Source organism: Indicator indicator, chromosome 29 (genome assembly GCF_027791375.1).
Source record: "Indicator indicator isolate 239-I01 chromosome 29, UM_Iind_1.1, whole genome shotgun sequence".
In the NCBI taxonomy this organism is placed as follows: domain Eukaryota; kingdom Metazoa; phylum Chordata; class Aves; order Piciformes; family Indicatoridae; genus Indicator; species Indicator indicator.
The window spans coordinates 7,015,861-7,043,284 of record NC_072038.1 but is presented as its reverse complement, the minus strand read 5'-3'; the positions used below and the strand labels follow the sequence as shown (position 1 = coordinate 7,043,284).

General features: G+C 54.3%; 1 protein-coding gene across 1 annotated transcript in view; it reads left to right on the top strand.

Moving 5' to 3' along the window:
• DNAH17 (dynein axonemal heavy chain 17) overlaps positions 1-27,424 on the top strand; it is a 39,286-nt gene that overhangs the window by 11,519 nt on the left and 343 nt on the right. The window contains exons 30-79 of the mRNA XM_054393791.1: positions 71-223; positions 811-936; positions 1,058-1,165; positions 1,289-1,420; positions 1,830-1,990; positions 2,102-2,258; positions 2,671-2,775; positions 3,365-3,522; positions 4,115-4,253; positions 4,715-4,942; positions 5,096-5,233; positions 5,478-5,610; positions 5,869-5,996; positions 6,113-6,261; positions 6,382-6,664; positions 6,778-6,951; positions 7,658-7,865; positions 7,964-8,129; positions 8,641-8,743; positions 8,872-9,019; positions 9,362-9,453; positions 9,635-9,796; positions 9,911-10,075; positions 10,233-10,424; positions 10,911-11,177; positions 11,649-11,810; positions 13,026-13,259; positions 13,946-14,110; positions 14,226-14,321; positions 14,414-14,631; positions 14,865-15,072; positions 15,332-15,447; positions 15,759-15,951; positions 16,068-16,303; positions 16,529-16,651; positions 17,384-17,588; positions 17,955-18,119; positions 18,252-18,392; positions 18,513-18,683; positions 18,867-18,989; positions 19,600-19,793; positions 19,892-20,040; positions 20,184-20,311; positions 21,142-21,369; positions 21,922-22,113; positions 22,738-22,917; positions 24,034-24,216; positions 25,483-25,665; positions 25,902-26,045; positions 26,592-26,817. Coding sequence (XP_054249766.1) covers positions 71-223; positions 811-936; positions 1,058-1,165; positions 1,289-1,420; positions 1,830-1,990; positions 2,102-2,258; positions 2,671-2,775; positions 3,365-3,522; positions 4,115-4,253; positions 4,715-4,942; positions 5,096-5,233; positions 5,478-5,610; positions 5,869-5,996; positions 6,113-6,261; positions 6,382-6,664; positions 6,778-6,951; positions 7,658-7,865; positions 7,964-8,129; positions 8,641-8,743; positions 8,872-9,019; positions 9,362-9,453; positions 9,635-9,796; positions 9,911-10,075; positions 10,233-10,424; positions 10,911-11,177; positions 11,649-11,810; positions 13,026-13,259; positions 13,946-14,110; positions 14,226-14,321; positions 14,414-14,631; positions 14,865-15,072; positions 15,332-15,447; positions 15,759-15,951; positions 16,068-16,303; positions 16,529-16,651; positions 17,384-17,588; positions 17,955-18,119; positions 18,252-18,392; positions 18,513-18,683; positions 18,867-18,989; positions 19,600-19,793; positions 19,892-20,040; positions 20,184-20,311; positions 21,142-21,369; positions 21,922-22,113; positions 22,738-22,917; positions 24,034-24,216; positions 25,483-25,665; positions 25,902-26,045; positions 26,592-26,817 — 8,338 coding nt within the window. The remainder of the gene's footprint in view (positions 1-70; positions 224-810; positions 937-1,057; positions 1,166-1,288; positions 1,421-1,829; positions 1,991-2,101; positions 2,259-2,670; positions 2,776-3,364; positions 3,523-4,114; positions 4,254-4,714; positions 4,943-5,095; positions 5,234-5,477; positions 5,611-5,868; positions 5,997-6,112; positions 6,262-6,381; positions 6,665-6,777; positions 6,952-7,657; positions 7,866-7,963; positions 8,130-8,640; positions 8,744-8,871; positions 9,020-9,361; positions 9,454-9,634; positions 9,797-9,910; positions 10,076-10,232; positions 10,425-10,910; positions 11,178-11,648; positions 11,811-13,025; positions 13,260-13,945; positions 14,111-14,225; positions 14,322-14,413; positions 14,632-14,864; positions 15,073-15,331; positions 15,448-15,758; positions 15,952-16,067; positions 16,304-16,528; positions 16,652-17,383; positions 17,589-17,954; positions 18,120-18,251; positions 18,393-18,512; positions 18,684-18,866; positions 18,990-19,599; positions 19,794-19,891; positions 20,041-20,183; positions 20,312-21,141; positions 21,370-21,921; positions 22,114-22,737; positions 22,918-24,033; positions 24,217-25,482; positions 25,666-25,901; positions 26,046-26,591; positions 26,818-27,424) is intronic.

Below are 27,424 nucleotides of genomic sequence, written 5' to 3'. Positions count from 1 at the left end.
TGTGGGAGGTAACCCAGGTGGTGATTACAGCAGGATGGGGTCACTGAGCTCTGTGTGCTGCTGTTCCCAGGTGTCCCGTCACCTGGCGAAGCTGTTCGACAGCCTGGCTAAGCTGAAGTTCAAGATGCGTCCAGACAAGAAGCCACTGAAGGTTGCCTTGGGGATGTTCAGTGGGGACGAGGAGTATGTCCCCCTCCACAAAGACTGTGACTTGTCTGGACAGGTCAGCTGAGCTGCGTGGTGTTGGCCAGGGCAGGCAGAGTGGGGACAAGGATGAGCCTTTTGCTTGTTGTGCATTAACATCCTGGAGCAGTTTAAAAGGCAATTGTGAAGCCTTTTGTCCAAAAGCCACTTCAGATGTGGGATCTGCTTTGTGGGTGTAGAACAGCACTGGGGCACAAGCAGCAGCCTAGAGCACGGTCTTATGGGAATTGGCTGAGGGAACTGGGATTGTCTAGTCTGGAGAAAAGGAGGTTCAAGGAAGACCACCTCATGCTCTACAACTACTTGAGAGGACGTTGGAACAAGGTGGGAACCTCCCTCTTCTCCTAAGGAACAAACAAACAGGACAAGAGGAAACAGCCTCCGGGAGGTTTAGGTTGGACATTAGGAAAAATTCCTCCCTGAAAGGGTTGTCAAGGCCTGGAACAGACTGCCCAGGGTGCTTGTGGCATTCCCATTTAAAAGACACATAGATGTGGATCTGGGGAACAAGGTTTAGTGTTGGACTTGGCCATGTCAGGGTCATGCAGCCAGACTGGACTGAGCTGGGAACTGCTTGCTCAGAGTGTGCTGGATGTGACCCTCCAGGTGGAGGTCTGGCTGAACCGGGTGCTGCAGACAATGCGCTCCACTCTGCGCCACCTGATCCCCGAAGCCCTGCTCACCTACGAGGAGAAGCCACGGGAGCAGTGGGTGTTTGACTACCCAGCACAGGTAGGAGCTGCTGCATGGGGCTGGGCTGCCTGATGGCTCTGTTAGCTGAGGTCCAAGAGAAGGAGCAAGCTCCCCGTGCAGGCACCTGCCCTGACCTTTGTGGCCAAATTTTGTCCTGCAGGTTGCTCTGACGTGCACCCAGATCTGGTGGACCACAGAAGTTGACATGGCCTTTTCAAGGCTGGAGGAAGGATATGAGAATGCAATGAAGGAGTACAACAAAAAGCAGGTTGGTCTCCCTCAGCCCTGACCCAGAGTTGTTCCTGCAACCCTGCTATGCTTCAAAGAGCTGAGGTTCAGGAGATGGGCTAATGGTCAGGTGTTTCTGTTCATCGTTTCTCTCCTTGCACAGATTGCTCAGCTAAATGCACTGATTTCACTGCTCATTGGAAGCCTGACTCCTGGAGACAGGATGAAGATCATGACAATCTGTACCATTGATGTCCATGCCAGGGATGTTGTGGCCAAAATGATCCAAGTGAAGGTATTCCTTACAAGAGGATATTTCTGCTGCTTCATGTCTTGGCACTTCTGAGCCCAGATTTCCTCTTGGCCTATTACATTCTAACTTTTTCAATGTATCCCCAATGCATGAGGAAACCACACATGGGATGATGTTTAGGGGAGCACAGCTGGGGTCAAACAAGACCAGGCTGGAGTTCATGCAAAGCCAGATTCAGGAGCTTGGTGGATCTGGGAGCCTCAGTGCACCTTGGCCAGTGAGCAGCACAAGGCTGACCTGGCCAGGTGAAGGGACAGTTCCCACGCACCCCAGCCTCAAACGGGAACCTTATGCGTGGAGGTCCTGACACATGTGTGGGCTCACTGTGCCAGCGGGTCCAGGATGGGCAGCACTGGTGCCTGCCTCCCCTCTGCACCTGGCTGCTCCACAGGTGGAAAACGCGCAGGAGTTCACCTGGCAGTCGCAGCTGCGGCACCGCTGGGACGATGGCAGCAAGCACTGCTACGCCAACATCTGCGACGCACAGCTCCGCTACTCCTACGAGTACCTGGGCAACACCCCCCGCCTGGTCATCACCCCCCTGACGGATCGGTAGAGGCCCTGCCCCCTGCTCCTCCTCCTGCCCACGCCGACCACATCGGCTCCGGGGCTGTGCCACGCTGCTGGCACCGCTCGGCCCTGATGCCTCCCCCCGTTCCGCAGGTGCTACATCACCCTGACACAGTCTCTCCACCTCTACATGGGGGGAGCCCCTGCTGGCCCAGCAGGCACTGGGAAGACAGAGACCACCAAGGACCTGGGCCGGGCAGTGGGCATAATGGTCTATGTCTTCAACTGCTCCGAGCAGATGGACTACAAGGTAGGGCATGGGGAGTGGGATGGTGGCACCTAGGTGAGAGCCAAGGGGTGTCCACCAAGACAAGGTGGGGGCCCTCCTCTGGGAAGCACCACTGCAGCCTGCAGCCCCCCTGGTTTGTTTGCAGTGTCCATCACCCATACCCTGAAGCTGTTCTCCTCTTCCTGGCATGGCAGCTGGCAAGAAACACATTGGCCCAACAGCAGCCCGTGGTGCCATTCTGTGCAGCTCAGCCCAAGTGGCCAGCTCGTGACCCTGGAAGCCCAGGGGACTGCTGGCACTTCCCCAGGGAACAGCACAAGCCACAAAAGCACGAGCAGCTCTCAGCTCTTGAGTTTTCATTACAAATCCCCACACTGCAGTCTCTGTGTAAGAGCTAAGGGTCTGAAGCCTATCTCTGCTGCTTTCTCTCCAGTCCTGTGGCAATATCTACAAGGGCCTTGCTCAGACTGGTGCCTGGGGATGTTTTGATGAGTTCAACCGCATCCTGGTGGAGGTTCTGTCCGTGATCGCTGTGCAGGTCTGTGCTCCCCAGACAAACAGCAGAGTGCTGTAGGGGCTGGAAGAAACTTTCCAGTTCACATACTGGGTGTTGTCACAGTTAAACCTGACTTTGCAAGGGAGAATTTGCCATTGTTTCCACTGTGTGATATTCAACCAAGTAACAAGTGAGAAAGCAAGAGGAAATGGTCGAGTTGTCAGTGCTGGGCTAATGATGGGACTCGATGATCTAAAAGGTTGTGTCCAATCTAAGCCATTCTGTGATATGTTGGGACACAAATGGAGGGGAAGCAGAGTGGTACAGGGGCCTGGGGCACATTTAAGGTCATGCACCCCATCTGTGTCCCATCCTGGTGAGCTGTCACCTTCTCTCTGCCATCTCTGGGGACAGGGCATCACAGTGCCTAGGAAGACACTGGTGTAAGGTCAGCTCTTCTGAGCCTGGAGACTGCTCTGCTGCCATGGCCTCAGCAAGTTCCTGGTGTCATTTCTAGCACTGCTGAGGGCACAGCTGGACATCCAGGCTCACTTTCTGGGGGTGGGTGGTGAGGGCAAGCTGGGAGCCACAGAGCTGCCGGCACTGACACCGACATCTGCTGGCCTGCCAGGTGAAATGTGTCCTAGATGCAATTCGTGCCAAGAAGAAAACATTTAATTTCCTGGGAGAGACAATCTCTCTGATTCCATCAGTTGGGCTGTTCATCACCATGAACCCAGGCTATGCAGGAAGGACAGAACTGCCTGAAAACTTAAAGGCTCTGTTCAGGTACCCGTGGGCAGCTGGTCAGTGTGTTGCTGGGGTCATTACACGTTTCCCTCTGCAGGAACCCACATCTGCTATAGCCTTTGTTGGTGCCACCGAGCAGATTTGTGTGTTCTGGTGGCCCTAGTGTCAGGGAGACCCCTGGCACCTCAGGACAGCCTTGTTCAAAGCTTTGAGGTGGTAGGAGGCTGGGAGAGCTGGGCAGCTCAGCCAGGGGAAGAGAATGTTTCAAGGTGTCTCATTGCCACCTTCAGCTAAAACTCCCATTGAGAACAAGGAGAAAAGTCAGTCAAGCACTGGAAGGGGTGGCCCAGGGGTGCTAAGGGATCTCTGTTCTTGGAGGAACTCAAACTGTGAGTGCAGAAGGCACAGAGTGACCTGATCCGAGTTGAGCCCTGCTTGGAGCAGGAGGCTGGACAAGAGACCTCCAAAGACCCCAGCTGGTGTAAATCATTGCCTGATTCTCTGCTGATCAGAGCAGCAGGGAGTGATCCATATTTAAAACCTGGGGGCAAGCTCCTGCTGGCTGTGGGAGGGTGAGGGACATATGGCCATCCCTACACAGCCCTGCTGACCTGATAGTGCTCTTCTCCAGACCCTGTGCCATGGTGGTCCCTGATTTTGAACTGATCTGTGAAATCATGCTTGTGGCAGAAGGTTTTATCGATGCCAAGATTTTAGCAAGGAAGTTCATTACTCTGTATACACTCTGCAAGGAACTCTTGTCTAAACAGGTAACTTAATCCCATCACATGGTTCTTGAAGATGAAACAGATAATTTGCATTTCAGACCTGATGGACAGCTTAAAATCCCTTAGCTGGCAGTAACTCACTGACTTCAGTTCCATGTAGCTCAGATCCATGGCTGGACAAATTCCACTTTCACACTGGTGCATCATATGGCATATTTCTCCCTTCTGGAAGAAATCAAGCCATCTAAAAATAGAACAGAATATAGCCAGTGAAGATGAGAGCATCCAGTTATGACTCATCTCAGTAGAAGTGATTTGCAAGGACTCAACCTTGTGGCTGACCAGGGCTGGTCTTATACCTAAGCTCACTTTAAGTCCATTCTGCTGGACGCTTCTGGGCTAACCTGGATGTGGGGTGAAGGATGAGATGTTCCTCTGCAGTTTGTTTAAAGCAGTTCTCTCTCACCTAAGTGGGGTTGTAACTCTCTGCTGCCTGTTGGCAGGACCACTATGACTGGGGTCTGAGGGCTATCAAGTCTGTGCTAGTGGTCGCAGGCTCCTTGAAGCGAGGAGACCCTGGCCGTGCCGAGGACCAAGTTCTGATGAGAGCTTTACGAGACTTCAACATCCCCAAGATTGTGACAGATGACTTGCCCATCTTCATGGGGCTAATTGGAGACCTGTTCCCAGCCCTGGATGTCCCCAGGAAGAGAGATCTTGACTTTGAGAAGGTACAAGCTTAGGCAGAGCACCAGTGCCAGAAACATCCCAGTGCCGGCAGGGTCCAGTGGTTGAAAGTCCATTCTGGGGGTGGCTGGCTCATCTCTGGGGTCCTGCTGAGGCTGTGACAGCTACTGGTAGTCAGTGCCTGCTTTCCTTCCCAGATCATTAAGCAGTCCATTCTGGAGCTGAAGCTGCAGGCGGAGGAGAGCTTTGTGCTGAAGGTGGTGCAGCTGGAGGAGCTGCTGCAAGTGAGACACTCCGTCTTCGTTGTCGGCAATGCTGGCTGCGGAAAGTCCCAGGTAAAGTTCCAGCTAAAGCATTCCTGAGGACACAGCTCCTCTCCTGGCCCTGGCTGAGCAGATCCCATGGTCTCCCCTGTCTATGCAGACACCTGTCTTCATTCAGAACATTCCCAGTACAGGTGTCCAGGCGTGGGAGCTCCACAGTGGGTGGGAGCAAGGCTTTGTGCCCCTGGCCATGGGCAAAGGCTGCTGAAGGCTGCAGAAAGCCTCGCAGGAGTTTGGTTGGTTCCCCTCTCCACAGGTGCTGAGGTCACTCAACAAGACATACAAGAACATGAAGAAGAGGCCTGTCACTGTAGACCTTGACCCAAAAGCTGTGACCTGTGATGAGCTGTTTGGGGTTATTCATCCATCCACACGAGAGTGGAAGGACGGTGAGACACTAATGCTTGTGAGTAGCTGCTTACCCTAGGTGGGAGTTGGCCACAGCTTGTGCCCAGCAGATACAGTCATAAAATGTGTCTATAGCACTCTGCCACACATTGATGGAATGGGGAGACCTCTCCTTGGGGCTTTTTGCTGGAGGGGGAGGGAGGAGGAACGTGTTTCAGGGAAGCAGCCAGTCCCACATATCCCCCCAACAAATATCCCATGCATGTTTGGACAAACCTTTGTGTCACTCTATGGGGCAGGTCTGTTTTCTTCAGCCATGCGTGACCTGGCCAACATCACACACAAGGGGCCCAAGTGGATCATCCTTGATGGGGATATTGATCCCATGTGGATCGAATCTCTGAACACAGTCATGGATGACAATAAGGTTGGTGCCATCACACTCCAGGAGTTTTGCTCCCTCCTTAGCTCAGGCTGGTCAGCTTGTGTTCATGCCTGGGCCCCAAGATCAGGACATCTCTCCATGTGAAAACCTTCTCCCAGGTTCTCACCTTGGCCAGCAATGAGCGCATCCCCCTGAACCCCACCATGCGGCTCCTCTTCGAGATCAGCCACCTGCGGACGGCCACACCGGCAACCGTGTCCCGGGCAGGAATCCTCTACATCAACCCTGCAGACCTGGGCTGGAACCCGTGAGCACAGGGAGCAAGGGGATGGGATGGGATGGGATGGGATGGGATGGGATGGGATGGGATGGGATGGGTTTTGTCCCCCTGTGCACTCACCTGCAGCCTCACCCATGCCTCCCACAGCATTGTGACCAGCTGGATAGAGACAAGGACAGTGCAGTCTGAGAGGGCTCATTTGACAGTCCTCTTTGACAAATACCTACCAGTGTGTCTAGAGAAGCTCAAGTTTGGGTTCAAGAAGATCACCCCTGTCCCCGAGGTCACAGTGATACAGATGGTGTTGTACCTGCTGGAGTGCCTCCTGACGCCACAGACCGTCCCAGCAGACTCACCCCGGGAGCTCTATGAGCTCTACTTTGTCTTTGCCTGTGCCTGGGCCTTTGGTGGGGCCATGTTCCAGGACCAGGTATGGCTGTGGGAGCAGCCTGTCCCTCTCCGTCCCTTGGCTGCATCCCTTTGGAAAACAGTAAAGCAATGGCATTGGCCAGTTCCTGAGTTTTTCTGTTTGTCTCCTCCCAGCTCATGGATTATCGCCTGGAGTTCAGCAAGTGGTGGGTGGAAGAGTTCAAAACCATCAAGTTTCCTTCTCAGGGGACAATTTTTGACTATTACATTGATCCGAAAACAAAGAAATTCATGCCCTGGACTGAAAAAGTGCCAAATTTTGAGCTCGATCCTGAAGTCCCTTTGCAGGTATTTTTGTTTCCACATTTTATTTGGTCATTAGTCCAGGGTCTTCTCTTGGGCAAGACTCCACACCTGGAGCTGTGCAGGGATCTGGGCTGGCTCTGCCACTCTGCCATGCAGGCTGCTGGCACCTGGCAAACCCCACAGCGTTCCAGGGTTCTGCTTTATCCCACAGAAAGCCCAGCAAGAGCTGCAGGCTGCAACCCTTCTCTTGTCATTTCAGATTAACCTCTGGCTCCACAGAGGCTCCTGAAATAATAAGAGCTATCACCTGAATGCAGACCTGCACTTTAACCCTTTATCTGCACATCTTTGGAGATGCTGTCCTGGGGGAGGGGGAGAGTGTCAAAGATTTTGGAGAAAGGGAGAGGTGCCACAGCTGACTTTGGCCTCCTTGGCTCAGCAAAGTCATTGGGGGCAGTTTCAGGAACTGTGTTTTGCTGTTCTGGTTTCCTAACTTGTTTTTTCTGACAGCTCCCATCGTTGGTCAGAAAATCTTTAGCATAACCAGGTGCTCAGCACCTTTTGCTTTAGAGAGGGACCAGGTTTGTATGCAGCATCTTTCATTAGACCAGCTGGCACTGCCAGGAGAACCAGGCACAGCTCCTGGCACACTGCCTGCTGCTCCAGTGGGAGATCCCAGCTCTGCCTGCAAGCATCAGCTCCAGCAGCAAGAGGTGAGCTCCAGGGACTGAAGGAGTGATTTCCCCAGGCCTCCGTGGTGCACACGACTGAGACCATTCGCATTCGCTACTTCATGGACCTGCTGATGGAGAAGCAGAGGCCAGTGATGCTGGTGGGGAATGCAGGGACAGGGAAGTCAGTCCTGATGTGGAACAAACTGGAAGCACTCAGCACAGATGAGTACCTCGTGCAGTCTGTGCCCTTCAACTTCTACACCACCTCAGCCATGCTTCAGGGTAAGACTGGCTCCAGCTGGCAGCTAGACTTGCACTGGGCTGTGCCACACAGCCCTGGGCACTGCTGCACTGTCCACCACCCACTCCTCTTGCTGCAGCTGTCCTTGAGAAGCCCCTGGAGAAGAAGTCAGGGAGAAATTATGGTCCACCTGGCACCAAGAGGCTTATCTACTTCATTGACGACATGAACATGCCAGAGGTGGACAAGTATGGCACCGTGGCACCACACACGCTCATCCGGCAGCACATGGACCATGGGCACTGGTGGGTGATCAGCCAGAGGCCCCCACTGTGGGGTTTCAATGACCCTCTGCCCAGCAAACTCATGCCATGTTGGCTCCTCTCCTGTCACAGTGGAGGCCATGCTCAGTACCGTGCTGCTGGTGGATCTGAGCCACCCATTCCTCCCCAGCCCACTCATCCCCAGAGCTGTGGGGAAGAGTTTGGCAGAGGAGTAGGAAAGCTCTCTGCTGGTGACTCCAAACCCCCATCCAAAGCAAGCAGCCACACTGCCAGTACCAGCAGGGTAGCCCCAGGGGGAATCCCAATGCCAGGCAGTGCAGCACAGGGCACAGGTGGTGGGGAGGCGTCACCTGGGAAGAGGGAAAAGGTGACAAGTGCCAGCTGCCATGGAGGGCTGGCTGTGGGGGCATGGGAAGGGCCCCACACAGCAGTGCCAAGCACAGAGGAAATGGGGATCCCTGCTCCATGGGGCACAGCCTGACCAGAGGAATCTGTTCCTGTGGAAAGTGTCACAGTGCTGGTCCCTGCACAGGTACGACAGGACCAAACTGACCCTGAAGGACATTCACAACTGTCAGTACGTGGCCTGCATGAACCCAACTGCAGGCTCCTTCACCATCGACTCCAGGCTGCAGGTACACAGGACCCACAGTGCCAGGCACTGTGCCCCAGCCAGTCCAGAGCCTGGAGCTGGTGGGATGGGGCTGGCGGCATCAGCCCTTGCAGAGCAAAGCTCCAGCTGAATTTTTGTCCCTCGCTGCAGCGGCACTTCTGTGTCTTTGCCATGAACTTCCCTGGCCAGGAGGCTCTGCTGGCCATCTATGGCACCATCCTGGCCCAGCACCTGGCCCTGCAACGGATGCCACCAGCTGTCCAGAAGCTGCAGCCTCAGCTGGTAGCAGTAGCGTTGGGTGAGCCCCTGTCATGCTCTAGGGTGGGGAGGTGGCACACAGCAGCATCAGCCCCTGGGCAAGGTGCCCACCCCCACTGGCACCAGGAAATCCAACCTCATTGCAAGCAGTGCCCTGGGAGCCCCATGCTGCATCATGGCACCATGCAAATGAAACTTCAGCTCCTCCCTTCCTCCTACTCAAGCAGCTTCTGCCACTAGAAACTGTCAGAGTCAAACCTCAGGCTTGTCCTCCCTTCTGAAGGTCCCAGTGGGGAAAATACGTGAGCTCAGAGATCCCACCAGAAGCTGCAGTGGTCTCTGGGGATCTACCCTCCTACTTACCCCTATTTCCTACCAACAGCTCTCCATCAGAAGGTCACCTCCACCTTCTTGCCAACAGCCATCAAGTTCCATTACATCTTCAACCTCCGGGACCTCTCCAACATATTCCAGGTAGTGGGAGAGCTGTTCCCTCTAAAACATCCTTACGCTTTCTTTCCTTCATGCATCCCTGCAGTGCAGCTGTACATCTCCACAAAGTACCATGACCTTTTCCCAAAGCCAACCTTTAACTTCAGCTCTGAGCAGCAGTAAAACAACCCCCTAGGGACTGAGAGATCCATGTCCTCCTCAGGGTCTGTTGTTCTCCACCCCTGAATGCCTGAAATCTCCTGTGGACTTGGTGCGCCTCTGGCTCCATGAAGCTGAGAGGGTGTATGGGGACAAGCTCATCGATGAGAGCGACCAGAAAGGTTTTGAGAAGGTTCTGGGGGACACCTGCAAAAAGTCTTTTGCTGTAAGCTCTGCTGAAATTTGAGGGAGTGCCCCAGCTTGGTGTGGCAGTGGCACAGGCAGCAGTACCGCCAGGGTACCCCTCGGCTGAGCCCCATGCCTGCATTGTCTCTCCCAGGAACTCGGTGAAGATCTGATATTTGCCAAGCCCAACATCTACTTCCACTTCACCCAGGGCATGGGGGAGCCCAAGTACCTGCCAGTGCCCAGCTGGCCAGCTCTGAACAAGCTGCTGGTGGAAGCCTTGGATAGCTACAACGAGGTGAATGCTGCCATGAGCCTGGTGAGTGTCCTGTGCGGGCAGCTCCATGCCCAGGCAGTGACTGCGCCACAGAGCTGCAGCTGCAGCATCGCTCCTGCTCGGGTTTGTGCATCACAGGGCGTTTGCTGCCTTTCCTGCTGTGCTTCACAATCAAACCTTCCCCTCCTGTCCTCTCCAGGTGCTCTTTGAGGATGCTCTGTCCCATATTTGCAGAATTAGTCGGATCTTGGAGTCTCCTCGGGGCAATGCGCTGCTGGTGGGGGTAGGAGGCAGTGGGAAGCAGAGCCTGGCACGGCTGGCAGCATACATCAGCAACCTGGAGGTGTTTCAGATTACGCTGAGGAAAGGCTACAGCATCCCAGACCTGAAGGTGACAGCAGCTTTCCTCCCAGCCCCCCAGCCCAGCACCACCTGATTATGTGATTGATCCTGTGAATGTGGAGCAGTGCCAAGCACTGCAGTAGCTCTGGTGCCCAGGGCAGGACCACAAGGCTCTGCTCTCCTCTTGTCACTGTGCCTGTGCACCATGACCTGCTCAAAGGTGTTTCTGAACACTTACAAGTCCTACAGTCTGAGAGACTGTGGTGTTTCCCCATCAGGGATGGGCAGGAGCCACTTGTGAAGGAAGACACAATTTGGGCAGCTCTGGCAGCTCGCCTGGAGACACCAGCCAGCACTCAGTGCTTTCCCAAAGGCACCTTCCCAAAACTCCTTTCCAAAAGCTCCTTCCCAAGGGCTCCTTCCCAAATACTCCCTCCTGGCTTCCCAGAATGGCCCCTAAACTCCAGACTTTACTTTGGAGAAGAGCTGAGGGTGGTTGAAGATGGAGGATGATGGTTTCTCTCTCCTGCTGCAGCTGGACCTGGCCTCCCAGTACATCAAGGCAGCTGTCAAGAACATGCCCACGGTGTTCCTGATGACAGACTCCCAGGTGGCTGAAGAATCATTCCTGGTCCTAATCAACGACTTCTTGGCATCTGGGGAGGTGCCAGGGATCTTTCAGGATGATGAGCTGGAAGACATTATGAGTGCCATGAGGCCCCAAGTGAAGTTCCTTGGATTGCAGGATACAAGGGAAAACTGCTGGAAATTATTCATAGAAAAAGTCAGGCGGCAGCTGAAGGTGGGTGCTCATCACAGGGGAGTTTTCCCTTGCCTAATCCCAAACCCATTTGCAGACAGAACACAGGGAACCCTGCGGCTTCATTACATGGTGGTGGGCCTGGGTGAAAGATGTTTCTAAAGGCTCCCCAGCCAATGGTGCACCCCCAGTCCAAAGGGTGCAGGTCTCCGTCCCCACTTATTTGCCTCCTTTGGGGCAGGGGGTGGTGAGCAGCCTTCCATGGCCATGAGCCGCCACCAGACTGTGCCACTGGGACATGGGCACTGTGCTTGGCCACTGGCCACAGCCACCCAAACAGGTCCAGAGGCAGCCCTGGCCCTGCTGAGAGGTGCAGAGTTCACAATCAGACCATCTCCCACATGCTGGGGAGCTAATGGGTGGGAGACAAAGTCCTGATCCCCAGCTGGAGCCCCATGTGTTAGCTCACCCCTGACAGCAGGGACACTGCTCAGCAGTGATGTTCTGCCCCAGGTCATCCTCTGCTTCTCCCCTGTGGGCTCAACCCTGCGAGTGCGAGCGAGGAGGTTTCCTGCAGTGGTGAACTGCACAGCCATCGACTGGTTCCATGAGTGGCCAGAGGATGCACTGGTGTCTGTCAGCAGCAGATTCCTGGAGGAAACAGGGGACATTGAGGTGAGAGAGATGGGACATTGAGGTGAGAGAGATGGGACATTGAGATGAGAGAGATGGGACATCGAGGTGAGAGAGATGGGACATTGAGGTGAGAGAGATGGGACATCGAGATGAGAGAGATGGGACATCGAGATGAGAGAGATGGGACATCGAGGTGAGAGAGATGGGACATTGAGGTGAGAGAGATGGGACATCGAGATGAGAGAGATGGGACACTGAGGTGAGAGAGATGGGACATCGAGGTGAGAGAGATGGGACATCGAGGTGAGAGAGATGGGACATTGAGGTGAGAGAGATGGGACATTGAGGTGAGAGAGATGGGACATTGAGGTGAGAGAGATGGGACATCGAGATGAGAGAGATGGGACATCGAGGTGAGAGAGATGGGACATCGAGGTGAGAGAGGTGGGACATTGAGGTGAGAGAGATGGGACATCGAGGTGAGAGAGATGGGACATCGAGGTGAGAGAGGTGGGACATTGAGGTGAGAGAGATGGGACATTGAGGTGAGAGAGATGGGACATTGAGGTGAGAGAGATGGGACATCGAGGTGAGAGAGGTGGGACATTGAGGTGAGAGAGATGGGACACCGAGGTGAGAGAGGTGGGACATTGAGGTGAGAGAGATGGGACATTGAGGTGAGAGAGATGGGACATCGAGGTGAGAGAGGTGGGACATTGAGGTGAGAGAGATGGGACCTCGGCTTGCTGCACGCTGTAACTGTGCTCAGCCCTCAGTCCTGGGGAGATGAGCTGCTTTGGGCCATGACTCTGCTGCTCTCCTTGTTGAGATGTGCCCAGGGATGTGGTCTGGTAAGACCTGGGGCTGATGGGACAGTGAGCTGGGGATGGGGGCTGGGGTAAACTCAGAGGGTCCAGGGTCACAGCTCCAGGGTCAGAGCAGGTGAGGATGAACCTTTCCTCATTCCCTGTTTGTCCTTAAAACACCACCACAAACAACAGCCTGGAAACAGCAGCTTCTCCCCAGTGCAGCCCAGGTTAGCCCTGGGGGATTAGCACCAGGAAAACCAGAGCTGGGCTCCAGAACCAACATCCTTAGTGCCATGATCCCTATTTAATGAAAAGGGAAGCTTTGCCCCCTGGCCTCTGGGCTGGACGTGGAAGGCTGGATCCCACCCCAGCATTTCACCTGTGTGGTGCAGCAGTTGAAGCTGCTCCTGGTAGAACATCTTCCCTGTCTGTGTTCCTGGTGCAGCCTGAGGTCAAGGTCTCCATCAGCCGCTTCATGTCCTATGTCCACATGAGCGTCAAGGAGATGTCCAAGACCTACCTGGCCGTGGAGAGGCGCTATAACTACACCACACCAAAGACCTTCTTGGAGCAGATAAAGCTCTACCAAAACCTGCTGTCAAAGCAGCGCAGTGAGCTCACAGGCAAGATCGAGAGGCTGGAGAAAGGGCTGACAAAGCTGCAGAGCACAACGTTGCAGGTGACTGCCCACAGTACCACAACCTGACACGAGGGCAAGAGGAGAGGTTGTCCTCACGGGATGGGCAATGGTGGCTGTGAATCATAGAATCATAGAATTGTTAGGGTTGGAAGGGACCTCAAGGATCAGACAGTTCCAACCTCCCTGCCATGGGCAGGGACACCTCACATTAGAGCAGGTTGCTCAGAGCCACATTCAGCCTGGCTGCAAAAACTTCCAGGGATGGAGCTTCCACCACCTCCCTGGGCAACCTGTTCCAGTGTCTCACCACCCTCCTGGGGAAGAATTTCTTCCTAACATCCAATCTGAATCTACCCATTTCTAGTTTTGTTCCATTCCTCTAGTCCTATCACTCCCTGACACCCTATAAAGTCCCTCCCCAGCTTTCTTGTAGGTCTCCTTAAGATACTGGAAGGCCACAATAAGATCTGCTCGAAGTCTTCTCTTCTCCAGACTGAATAGCCCCAACTCTTCCAGTCTGTCTTCATAGGAGAGGTGCTCCAGCCCTCTGATCATCCTCATGGCCTTTCTCTGGACACCTCCAGATCCTTCTTGTAATAAGGACTCCAGAAGATTACAAGATAGGGGCTGTGAAGTCCCCAAGCCACACTGAGGCACCACTGTGAGGCTGGACAGGTCTTGGCAGGAGCAACCCTCTAATCTCCTCTGTTTCTCCTCCCATCAAGGTGGATGAACTGAAAGCCAAGCTGGCTGTCCAGGAGGCAGAGCTGAAGCAGAAGAATGAGGATGCAGATAAACTGATCCATGTGGTAGGCATCGAGACAGAGAAGGTCAGCAAGGAGAAAGCCATTGCTGATGAGGAGGAGCTGAAGGTTCAGGCCATTAACAAGGTGAGTGGTAGTGAACCAGAGCCCACCACGCTAGGGTCCAACACAGGACAGGGCAGCATCAGCTCTGTTGGCTCTGGCCAGCTCTGCCACTCACCCTGTCCTGTGCCCTCCCCAGAACGTGGCTGAGAAGCAGCAAGCCTGTGAGACTGACCTGGCAAAAGCAGAGCCAGCACTGGTAGCTGCCCAGGAGGCCCTCAACACACTGAACAAGGTGGGTGATGTCTCAGTGAGAAGAGGGTCCCCAGTTGGTGCCAGCATCCCTGTGCCAAGGCGATGCTCAGCTGCCCTGTGGTCCCTTCTCAGAACAACCTGACAGAGCTGAAGTCCTTCGGGACCCCGCCGGACGCGGTGGTGAACGTGACAGCAGCTGTGATGATTCTGACAGCCCCAAAGGGCAATATACCAAAGGATAAGAGCTGGAAGGCAGCAAAAGTCATGATGGGAAAAGTAGACACTTTCATTGACAGCTTAAAGAAGTTTGACAAGGAGCACATCCCCGAGGCCTGTCTCAAGGCGTTTCAGTGAGTCCATGGCTGGTTCCTGCCCCCTGCCTAGCCCCATGCCATCAGCCTGTCCTGGACAGGACATCCCGGAGACCCTCATCCAGTGAGGTTCCAGGGGCATTAATTGGGATCCAGGTATTTTCTCTGCTTTCCCACCCTACCACCCTTTGGGAAGAGGCACAGGAGGAGTGGGATGGAGCCATCAGCAGCTACAGCACAGAATCATAGCACTGTGTGTTCTCCTGTTACAGGCCCTACCAGTCAGATCCCAGTTTTGATCCAGAGTTCATCATGTCAAAGTCAACAGCTGCTGCAGGGCTGTGCTCCTGGTGCCTAAACATCGTCCGCTTCTATGAGGTGTTCTGTGAGGTGGAGCCCAAGAGGAAGGCTCTGGAGGAGGCCAACGCTGAGCTGGCAGAGGCACAAGAGAAGCTCAGGCGCATCAAGGACAAAATTGCTGTAAGTGTGTGTCCCCCACACACCCCCAGGCCAGGAGCTGTTTGCCTTGGCTGGCACCCACCATGACCCCACCAGCCAGCAGCAATCTGTCTGCCAAACATGAGCAAGAAAGGTTTGTGTCATTTGTATCACCTGGAGCCCAGGTGCTCCAAGAGCTGTGTGCTCACAACAGAGGCTGCTGCAAAGCTCTCCTGGCCTGGCAGCTGCCCGTGGCTGTGCTCTGGGCAGGAGGTCACTGTGAATGTGTTGCCTTTTGAAGGACCTGAATGCCAACTTGGCAGCTCTCACGGCAGAATTTGAGAAAGCCACAGCGGAAAAAATCAAATGTCAGCAGGAGGCTGATGCCACCAACAGAGTCATCACACTGGCAAACAGGTACCCTGCAAATGCTGGCTCCAGAGGCACCAGGACTCTGCTGCTCCTTGGCACTGCTATCAGAGCCCCCCCATAACCCCCCCACATTAAAAAAATCCCAAGTATGAACTGGGACAGAAATTCAGGGGGGATGCAGCCTTGGAGCCAAGCACAGGGGAAGGCAGCCCACCACCCAAGCAGAGGTGGGTTAATCCCAAGGGCTTTTGGTGGTGGCTGTCCATTCTGGGGCACCATGGTTAAGTCCCCATCTGCCCCCCACAGCACTGAGAGTGGCAGCACCACAGCAGGCACCGTCCCTTTTGCCTCCCCAGGCTCATCGGGGGCTTGGCATCTGAAAATGTTCGCTGGGCTGAGTCAGTGGAGACACTCAGGGAGCAGGAGAAGACAGTGTGTGGAGATGTGCTGCTGGTCTCTGCTTTCGTGTCCTACGTTGGCTACTTCACCAAAAAGTACAGGACTGAGCTGCTGGACAAGTGCTGGATCCCCTTCCTCAGCAGGCTGGAAGTGAGTGGCCATGGGTCCTGTCCTGGGGTGCCTGGGGCTGCTTCCCCCCATACCTGCTGCCACCAGGTGGCTGCTGCTCCTTCGTGGCCAGGCCCCCAATGGCCCCTCCCCGGCAGGTGCCCATCCCCATCACCCCAGACCTGGACCCCCTCAGCCTCCTCACCGACTCTGCTGATGTGGCTGCCTGGAGCAACCAGGGGCTGCCCAGCGACCGAACGTCCACTGAGAATGCCACCATCCTCTGCAACACCCAGAGGTGGCCCCTGGTTGTGGATGCCCAGCTCCAGGGCATCAAGTGGATCAAGAACAAATATGGGGAGGAGATGCGAGCCATCCGCTTGGGCCAGAAGAAGTGAGTCAGGGGCTGTGGGGTGTCTGCAAACTTGGGCTGGGCCACCCCAACCTTCCCCTGGCAGGGCACCCATGTCCCCTGTCAAACTCAGGGCATCTGAGAGTAGCAGCTCTGATGGAGCACCCAACACCTCTGTGGGCTCTGCAGGGGCCAGGGTGGGTGCCACTGGGGTGCAGCAGCTGGAGGTGTTTGCCTGAGCTCACCCCAGGCCTCTCTTGCCTGCAGTTACCTGGACACCATCGAGCAGGCAGTTTCAGAGGGACAGACACTGCTGATTGAGGATGTTGGTGAGACAGTGGAGCCAGTGCTAGACCACCTGCTTGGCAGGAACACCATCAAGAAGGGCAGGTCAGCTCACCCTGTGCTCTGGTGCCCAGGAGTTTCACCTACCCTGAGCAAACACTGCTGCCCTAGAATGGAAATATATGCCCCTTTGCATGACAGCAGTGGGGACTGACCCTTCCCCTGGCCCTGCCCACATCCTCCAGTTTTCTCTGCTATTTCCCACTGAGGACACTTGAGGCTGATGTTTTGGACTCTCCTGGTCTGCAGAGTCCAGTTTGTTTAGTGGTTAAAGAGCATGGCCCCTTGTGCACCTGCAGTGAAGTGTGATCACCTGGAAGGGTTCTCTTGGCAGACACAGAAGCTGTTCTGTGAAGGGGATTTTACTGGGAATCCCATGCCCCACTTGGTGCTGCCAGCCCTGCTGCAGGCAGTGTTGCCTGGACACCACCAACCTCCTCAGCCATGCTGCTGGCTCTGGTGAGGGCTGGTCCCCACGAGCTGCAGGGACAGAGCTCTAGGGCTGGCAGGGAAGGAGCTGCACCACCTGCCCTTGTATCATGGCATAGAGCCCACAAGGAGCATCAGCCCAGAAGCTGTGGTGGGGCTGCAGGCAGGGCAACCACCAGCTCCTTCTGCTCCTCCTGCCTTTGCCCTGCCAGGGCTGTCTTGGGAGTTCTGTCCTTGCTATGGACCAGGGAAACACATCTCAAGGGGCTGGGAATAGCACATGGGTTGAGGGCTTCTGTCTGTGAGGAGTTACTGCTGAGAAATTAATTAGTTTAATTAACTGAACAGATACATTAAGATAGGAGATAAAGAAGTGGAATATCACCCACGCTTCCGCCTGATTCTGCACACCAAGTATTCCAACCCTCACTACAAGCCAGAGGTGCAGGCTCAGTGCACCCTGATCAACTTCTTGGTGACCCGGGAGGGGCTGGAGGACCAGCTCCTGGCTGCTGTGGTAGCCAAAGAACGGCCAGACCTGGAGACCCTGAAGGTAGGACCTCTCTGCTGGTGAGGCAGTAGCAGAAAGCAGCCTGGAGAGAGGCTGTGGTGGCTTTGCTGGCAGGGAGCAGCAGGATGTCAGCTCTGTGAGCTTGCTATTGCTTATCAAGAGCTGAGTGACTGCCAAGCAGAGCTCTTATCTGCATGGGAAGCTGCATGGCTGCCGCTCCCCTGAGGAGCCTGGCACTGCCATGGACACCCTTCCTGCTTCAAGCTGCAGGTTGCAGCATGTCCCAGGCTGAGCCATGTCCACCCTCCTCTTGCTTTGGCACTTTGGTGACATCATGGAAAACATGGGGACTGATGGCAGAGGTTCACCTCTTGAGCGCTGTTGTGTCTCTGGGTGCTGGGCTTGTAGGCAAACCTCACGAAGAGCCAGAACGAGTTCAAGATCAGGCTGAAGGAGCTGGAGGACTCTCTGCTTGCCCGACTGTCTGCTGCCACAGGAGGGTTCCTGGAGGACACGGAGCTGGTGGAGAACCTGGAAACAACGAAGCGCACAGCCATTGAAATTGAGGAGAAGGTAAGGGAGCTGCTCTGGAGCTGGTGCTGCGGTACCACAGACAGCAGGAGAGCTTTCCTGGCCCACAGTGGGCACTCAGCAGGAGGTTGGGTGCCAGGATGCTGGGTGACATCCATCTTCATGTGCATCAAGGTGAAAGAAGCCAAAGTCACTGAAGAGCAAATCAACGTCGCTAGAGAAAACTACAGGCCAGCAGCAGAGCGAGCGTCCCTGCTGTACTTCATCCTCAGTGACCTCAACAAGATCAACCCCATCTACCAGTTCTCTCTCAAGGTAGACCTGGAGCAAGGAGGGAAGGCTGGGGGGATCTCAGAGATTCAGTGCTCCGGCACTGATGCTGCTAACAAACACCCAGCTCCTAGGCACTGAGCTGCCCACGGGGCTCTCCCTCAGGCCTTCAATGTGGTTTTCGAGAAAGCCATTCAGCGCACGGCCCCCAGCGAGGACATCAAGCAGAGGGTCATCAACCTGACAGATGAGATCACCTACTCTGTCTATGTGTACACTGCTCGGGGACTCTTTGAGAGAGACAAACTCATTTTCCTGGCCCAGGTCACCTTCCAGGTAATGTGCAGATGTCTGGGGCTTGTATAATGCTGGACATGAGTCTATGCTGGTCTAGAGAGGTCCTTCTCTTACATCTGTGCTGCTGATGGATGCTCAGCAGCTTCTTGCCTGGTGCTCAGCCCCTCACACTGAGGCTGTGTGTGCCAGGGTGGTTGTGACTCTGTGCTCTCATCTTGGCAGGTCCTGGCACTCAAGAAAGAACTGATCCCAGTGGAGCTGGACTTCCTTCTGCGCTTCCCTTCCAAGGCTGGCGTCACATCCCCTGTGGACTTCCTGCAGCCTCAGGGCTGGGGTGGCATCAAGGTTGGTCAATGGGGTTGCCCACTGTGCCAAGGTGATGACAACACAGCCCATGGTGTGGCAAGTTCAGGGTCACCTGCAGCACCTGGGAGGATCCACAAAGCCCTTCATCCTCTGTGGCCAGTGAGACACAGCATGTCCTGGCTCCTGGTGGGGACCGTGAGCACAGAGGTCCACACTCCCTGCTGGGATGAGCTGACCAAGCCTGTCCAACTGCTCCCACTCCTCTGCACATCCTGCTCATCCCAGGGGCTGAGGGGAAGGTGCTGCTCACACTGGTGGGAAGGGGCAGCTGGCAAAATTGTGTTCCAGTAGTATTTTTGACTGTCAGTGTTCCCTGTGTACCTGGGTCCTGGCTCAGGGGTGTCCAAGCGATGCCCCACTAGCCCACACACAGCATCCCAGATTCACCAGGCATCCTTGGCAACCCAGGGGTGTCTCACAGAGGAAAGCACTGGCAGCCTGCCTGGGCTAGTGGAGCAGAGCTGTGGAACCCCTCAGGGTCTGGCTGCAGCACAGCACAAAGCTTTGTAGGGACCTCCTCCCAGACTGGGGGTCCCTGAAGGCAAGCAAAGCCCAGGAGTGATTTCATCCTTTGCTGTGGGACCTGAAGGTGCTCTCAGAAATGGAAGAGTTCAGGAACTTGGACAGCGACATCGAGGGCTCAGCCAAGCGATGGAAGAAGTTTGTGGAGTCCGAGGTGCCAGAGAAGGAAGTGTTCCCCAAGGAGTGGAAGAACAAAACAGCCCTGCAGAAGCTGTGCATGCTGCGGTGCATGCGGCCCGACAGGATGACCTACGCCATCAGGTGTGCTGGCACCAAGTTCTCCTGGCAGAGCCCTGTGGCCTCACCACACCAGCAACCATGTCTGCTCCCAACTCCCATGATGGTTTTGTTTTCTGCAGGAATTTCGTGGAAGAGAAGATGGGGAGCAAGTATGTGGAAGGAAGGAGTGTTGAGCTCTTCAAGGCATACAAGGAGAGCAGCCCCTCCACGCCCCTGTTCTTCATTCTCTCCCCTGGTGTCGACCCACTGAAGGATGTGGAGGCCCTGGGTGAGCTGCCGCCCCCTCCCTGGCTGGCATCAGCCCACGATGGTTGCGTGTGGCTGCTGGTTGGAGCTGCACACAGCCTCATCTTCATACTAACACTAACCAAAAAGGCATCTCACACCCTGGTGGTCTCCTCCTCTCTCCAGGCCAAAAGCTGAACTTCACCATTGAGAATGGAAGGATCCACAACGTGTCACTGGGGCAGGGCCAGGAGATCGTGGCAGAACAGGCACTGGAGGTGGCAGCTGCACAGGGCCACTGGGTCATCCTGCAGGTGAGTGGTGGTCCTGCTGGCCACCAGGCACATTGTGAGGCTGCAGCCCTGCTGGCAACCAGACACACCAAGGCTCAGCGTCTCCAGGCTCCCCCAGCCTGAGCAACCCCATTGACACTCAGGTGGGTTTTGGAATGGCTGAAGCTCAGGGGGTGTTGGCAATTGCTCTGCTCCCCCATCCCTGTGCACTGGCTCTCACACACAGTCTCAGTGCTCAGCCTATACTGTGGCCAGGTCCAGGCTTGTCCTTGTTAGGGGAAAAGCCAGAAGAAAGGAAGGGACAGGGGGCAGTAGCACCCAGCCTTGGGAAGGTGCTGTGCCACCTTAAGCAGGAGCAGAGAGGGTATATAGAGGGCTCAGGGAAACTGGAGGAGCAGAGGGAGTACAGTGCCCATCACTCCCTGCAGTAATACCATCAGGTGAGGGCTGAGACATGATAGTCCCTTACCCTCACTGCACCATCATGGGCAAGGCAGGAGGCAAGGGGACATCCAGAACAGACAGGTCTTTGGTGTGCACCAGACTTCACTGGCTGGCACCAAGGAAACAGGAGAGGAGCCACAGAGTAGGAGACAGGCAACTGAGAGTGGAAGCCAAAAGGGTGGGAGGTGCCCCCCAAAGAGGGCCATAGCCCTGCAACAAGGGAACGGAGCACACACACACACACAGTGGCAGTGACATTATCTGGGTGAGTTGGGTGTCCCCAGGCTGAGTGTTGCCATGTCACGCTGCACCTGCTCTCTGCAGAGCCACAACAGGAATTTAGGGGGGAGAAGTGATTCCTGAGGTGGTACAGCAGCCCAAAGAGTGCAGGGGGCTTTCTGTTGCAGAACATCCACCTGGTGGCACGGTGGCTGGGCACGCTGGAGAAGATAGTGGAGCAGAACAGTGTGGGCAGCCACGACGACTACCGAGTGTTCATGAGCGCCGAGCCAGCCCCCACCCCTGAGAGCCACATCATCCCTCAGGGGCTGCTGGAAGATGCCATCAAAATCACCAATGAGCCACCCACTGGCATGTATGCCAACCTGCACAAAGCCCTCGACCTCTTCACACAGGTACCCCCCACCCTGCTGCCTGCTCTTCCCTACCACCACCACCCCGCTGTGCACAGCCAGCTCCTTCCAACCATTGTGGGTCAGTTGTGTCTTGCTCACCTTGTCCCTGGGGGCATCAACTGTAGATGTTGTGCCAGGAGCCAGCCTGACCTCCTGGGGTGGGGGGCAGAGCTTCCTATTTGTCAGGATGTGATTTGTGGATGGCCAGAGCTGCCTGAGAGGTTCTGAATCAGGGTGTGGGGTTGAGTTACTGGAGCCTTTCACAGGGCTGAATGCTGAGCTGCTGCAGCTTGTTGCTGCTGAGAAGCCACCTTGACTGTCAGTGAGGGGGGTTTGGATTCCTGATTTTTTTGTTTTTATTAATGGGTGCAAACATTAACCAATTAGCAAATGGTTAAAAGATAATTTTATGTTTTTTTTTTTTAATAAATAACCTCCAGTTGTCCTTAGCCATCATCTGCTAACTTTCTGCAACAGAGGGATGGCTGACAGCAGTATTTGCTCATTCTCTGGCAAACCCATTCTCACATTCCCATTTTAACTCTGCTGCAGGACACACTGGAGATGTGCAGCAAAGAAATGGAGTTCAAATGCATCTTGTTTGCCCTCTGCTACTTCCATGCGGTGGTGGCCGAGCGGCGCAAGTTCGGCGCTCAGGGCTGGAACAAGTCCTACCCCTTCAACAACGGTGACCTGACCATATCCATCAACGTCCTCTACAACTACCTGGAGGCTAACCCCCAGGTGAGGGATTCGGAAAGTGACCAAATCCCTGCACAGGACACACCATGACATCAACCTTGTTATAAACACTCAGCAGTTTGCTGCACAAATGCCCCCTCTTGCAGGAACATCACCCCTGCTGCTGGCCCTTCTTCAGCTCCTCCCAGGGAGCTGCCTGCAGGCTCTGGCCTGTGAAGGTGCAGAGTCCTCAGTGTGGCTGAGCTGGGTGGGCAGATGTTCAGCCTGCCCTGGCTCCCACCTCAGCGCTTTGCTGGGTTGGTTTAAAAAGGCAAAGCCTGTCCCAGTAATAAAAGTGTAGGAGCAGGACAGAGGCCTCACCTTTTGGAGAGTTGTGCTTTCCTCTGGCCTCACAGACATGATCAGTGTTGATCTGAATAAAGAGAGAATGACAGGGGTTTAGAGCCCATCCTGGGTCAAGGTGAAATTGTGGGTGACCACAAGAAACACCTGAGATGAAATCACTTTGTCACCAAGGATCTGCAGGTCCAGGGTTTGTCACCTTCCCAGACACCAGACGGACTGACATGGAAACTTGCTCCCCGGACCCACAGCTCTGCAGTTGTGTGCAGCTTCCCTGGGCTGCTGGGTGCTGGTGGGGAGCCATGCAGGACCCTTTCCTTGCAGGTGCCGTGGGATGATCTCCGGTACCTCTTTGGTGAAATCATGTACGGCGGGCACATCACCGACGACTGGGACCGGCGGCTCTGCAGGACTTACCTGAGCGAATACATCCGCGTGGAGATGCTGGACGGGGAAGTGTCCTTGGCTCCAGGGTTCTTGACCCCTCCCAGCTTGGATTACAAGGTAAGAAAGATCAGTCCAGTTTTTGCCTCCCCAGTTCAAGAGGGACAGGGATCTACTGATGAGAGTCCAACAGAGAGCTACCAGGATGATTGAGGGACTGGAGCACTGCCCTGCGAGGACAGGCTGAGAGCCCTGGGGCTGTTTAGCCTGGAGAAGAGAAGACTGAGAAGGGATTTAACAAATATTTATAAATATCTGAAGGCTGGGTGTCAAGAAGGAGGGGACAGGTTCTGCTCAGTTGCACCCCATGATAGGACAAGGGGTAATGGATATAAACTACAGCACAGGAGGTTCCACCTCAACATGAGGAGGAATTTCTTCACTGTGAAGGTCACAGAGCACTGGCACAGGCTGCCCAGAGAGGTTGTGGAATCTCCTTCTCTGGAGGCTTTCAAGACCCTTCTGGATGTGTTCCTGTGTGATCTGTGCTAGATTCTATGGTCCTGATCTGGCAGGGGGGGTTGGACTCGCTGATCTTCCAAGGTCCCTTCCAACCACTAACATCCTGCTCCTGTGAACGCTGCAATTTGCTGTGGAAAACCTCTGCTGGGGTGAACACACACTGGTCAGAGTTTCCTCACGCTAACCAACAGGGAATGTAGGGGGGGAAAATAAAGGTTTAAATCCCCTGGAAATATGCAGGACGGCTGAGAAAATAATTCCTGTGGCTGGGGTGGTGAGGGAAAAATTTAGGTAAGATGTGAGTAAAAAAACATCCTGCATAAGCAGTGTCAGCCAGCTGCGGGGCACCACCAAAAAGCAATGAGGTATTTTCAAGGCTGGCACAGAACGTGTCACTGGTGTCCAGGACAAGGGGTAGTAGACACAAACTGGAGCACAGGAGGGTTCCACATAAATACAAGGGAAAAAATTCTTCACTTTGAGGGTAGCAGAGCACTGAAACAGGCTGCCCAGAGAGGTTGTGGAGCCTCCTTCTCTGGAGGCATTGCAAATGTGCCTAGATGTGTTCCTGGGTGATTTGCTCTGGGTGATCCTGCTCTAGCCAAGGGTATTGGACTAGATCATCTCCAACCTCACCATGCTGGGATTCTGTGAGAACTCAGGCTCCTTTCTACCTATCTGCTAATCTGACACCAGCACCTGCCCTGTGCTTAGGGGTACCACGAGTACATCGATGAAAACCTGCCCCCAGAGAGCCCCTACCTGTACGGCCTTCACCCCAACGCTGAGATCGGCTTCCTGACCGTCACCTCCGACAGGCTCTTCCGGACAGTGCTGGAAATGCAGCCCAAAGAATCAGACGCTGGAGGAGGCTCAGGTGTCTCCAGGGAGGAACAGGCAAGTGAGGTTTTACACTGAGGTGTCACTACGCCTCAGAGGCCAGGAGAGGACTAGGTGGTGAGGACAGATATGGGCCTGACCTGTAGTGCTGCCTTTTGTCAGTGCAAGATAACAGAGATGTGACTCACACCCCAGACCTCATGGTACATACAGGCTGTCAGCCTAGAGGAGTCCCATGGAAAAGCCAAAGGGTAATGGGTACAAGCTACTGCTGGGGAGATTATGATCAGAATCCAGAATATTTTCACAGTGAGAACAGCTGGAGATTGGAATTATCTCCCAAGGGAAGCAGTGGATTGCCCTACACTGGTCAGTCTTAAGACTCAGCTCAACAGGGTGCTGGGCCAGCTCTTTTCAACTAGGCTATTACCTAGGAAGGTTGGTCCAGATGATCCTTGGTGCTCCTTCCAGCCTGGCATTCTGTTATTCAGTTGCTGATGGTGCAGAGCTCACAAGAAACGCTGCAGCCTGTGCTCAGGTTTTTATTTAAGTCTGTTTGCATGGTTTCTCCATGACCAGACTCTCCTTTCCACTCCAGTAACTGCCAGTCTTTGCCATTGCTGATGTAATTGAACATAAGCAAACGCTTCACTCTGCAGCTGCTGAGGCAGCAGCACTGCTGTCACAGCCCGAGGGCAGATGGAGCAGTGGCCACAGCTGCCAGTGTGTCCCTGTCCCACTCGCAGGCCCCTCCCCTCTCCTCCTGCATCACTGCAGACCCCAGGCAAGCAGACACAAGTCACGCAGGTCACAGCCACGAGCTGCTGTGAGGTGAGGAGCTGGGGCTGAGGCACAGCTCTGGCAGTCTGCGTGCTGGCTCCATCTGAACATGTGCTGAGTTACACAAGTCAGCAGTGATCAGAGAAAGAGGTCGAGATGTGCCAGGGGCACAATGTGGCTCTCACACTGCATCCTCAACAGATGGAGCCAGCCCAGCGATTCCCATTCACGATGGCAGCTACCAAAAATACACATTCAACCAAAAAAAAAAAAAAAAAAAAAAAAAGGAAAGTAGACTTCCTCCTGACTCCCTGGATTTCACCCTTGACTTTCACTGTCTCTGTGTCTTCAGTTCTTACCTTCCTAGCTTACAGAAAAAGAGCTGCAGCTTTTTAACATCCATGAGCAGTTAATGAAAGAACAGAGCATTGGTAACAGAGGAAACAGGAGGGCAGAAAAGGAAATCTCAAACTAGGTTAATTAACTGTTAACCCACTGCATTTTCCCTCAGGTAAGAGCAGTTCTGTGGGCTCTTCTTTCCAGGTGAAGTCAGTCCTAGAGGAGATTATGGATAAGCTGCCAGAGCCATTCAATATGGTGGAGATCATGGAGAAAGCAATGGAGAAGACCCCGTATGTTGTAGTTGCCTTCCAAGAATGTGAAAGAATGAACATCCTGACCCATGAAATCAGACGCTCCTTGAAAGAGCTGGACTTGGGACTAAAGGTACAGTCAGGAGGCTGCCTGGAAAGCCTCTCTCCCTACCAAATACCTCCCCATGATGTGCCCACGGCTGCTGCTCAGTGCAGCCCTTGTCCTGTACAATGCACTCGGTGATCCTCGCTCCTCCCGCTCTGCTGGCTCCAGCCAGGAGGTACCCAGCCTCCTGCTTTGTGAGGAGTCCCAGACCAAACGTTTCCATCGGTGTCACTTCGTTCAGATCCCTTCTCTTTGTTCTCCAGGGAGAGCTGACCATCACATCAGATATGGAGGAGCTGGCCAACGCCCTCTTCTACGACAGCGTCCCCGAGTCCTGGACGCGCTACGCCTACCCTTCCCTGCTCAGCTTGGGAGCCTGGTATGCAGACCTGCTCCTTCGGATCAGGGTGAGCAGACCCCTTGTGGAAGTTAACCCTCAGGGGAAGATGGATACCACAAAAGACCAGGAATCACCTCCAGCAGTGCACAGTGGTTAACTGGTTTATTTTTCAATATTAAATTAAGGAATTTGTAGTACCTGAAAGGGCTGGTTTCCCCCCCAAGAAGGAGAGGAGAGGATTGAGAAGGGTTCACCATTAGAGCATATCACTGTTTCAGAAGAGCATTAGCTACCCCCCCCAGCATAACTTTCCATGTCCCAGAAGAAAAAAATACATTTAATAAAATAATCTATTGAAAGCGTAGCTTTGTTTAAAAAAAAATAGCAGCAGTATTTACTGCAATCCAAATTCATGGTTTAAATTTCAGTACTGCAGTGGAATCTGCTGTTTATTCCTCAGAGATCACCTCCATCCCAGTCTCCCCCTCTAGAGGATTAGCTGGAGCTCACGTCAGGCACAGGGACATATCAGTTCTTTGTCACATCAAAGCAATATTCTACTACTTGAAGGCCACACTTTGCTCTAAAGTATTTTGCTGGTTTTCTTTTCCAGGAACTGGAAGTCTGGACAACAGACTTTTCACTGCCTGCAACAGTGTGGCTGGCAGGGTTCTTCAACCCCCAGTCCTTCCTCACTGCCATAATGCAGTCCATGGCCAGGAAAAACGAGTGGCCACTCGACAAGATGTGTCTCTCTGTGGAAGTGACCAAGAAAACCCATGAAGATGTAAGAGCTCCACCCCGAGAAGGCTCCTATGTGCATGGATTATTCATGGAAGGTAAAACACTGCATTTCCTACGAGATGTTTTAGACAGCCTTACAAACCCCTGCTAAGAGGGCAGGTGCTGGTACTCGCTGGCTCCTATGACCCTGAGCAGCAGAGCTGCTGCTCCAACACCAGTGTCACGGACACGCCAGCCGAGGGCAGCACCCAGCTGTTTTCCAGCAGTTTCACACCCTGGGACCTGAAGTTTGGGAATTCAGATTGCAGATTCCCAACCTGAGGACTGGGCTGTCTCAGGTTCATGGTTCTAGGGAATAAATGTACTACACTCCTATGTGATGTGTGAGTAAGGCAACCCAGGAATCCCAGAACCTAAAATAATTGCTGCTAAACAAGGAGAGGGAAGGAGACAGCAGAGCAGTGCAGGGTGCACAGACCACACAGGACAGCTTAGCACAGTCCCACCACAGCCAGGTTCTACCTCCACCTCTGCAGCTTCCATGCAAACCCAAGCTGGAGGGATGAGTGGGGACAGAGTTTATTGAGACATCCCGCACACAGTAAGGCAAAAACGCATCCATGAATCACAGTGAGATGAGAAGATATCAGCCCCAATGACAACCAAGCCATAGCCACCCAATATTCACACTCCATCCTGCTA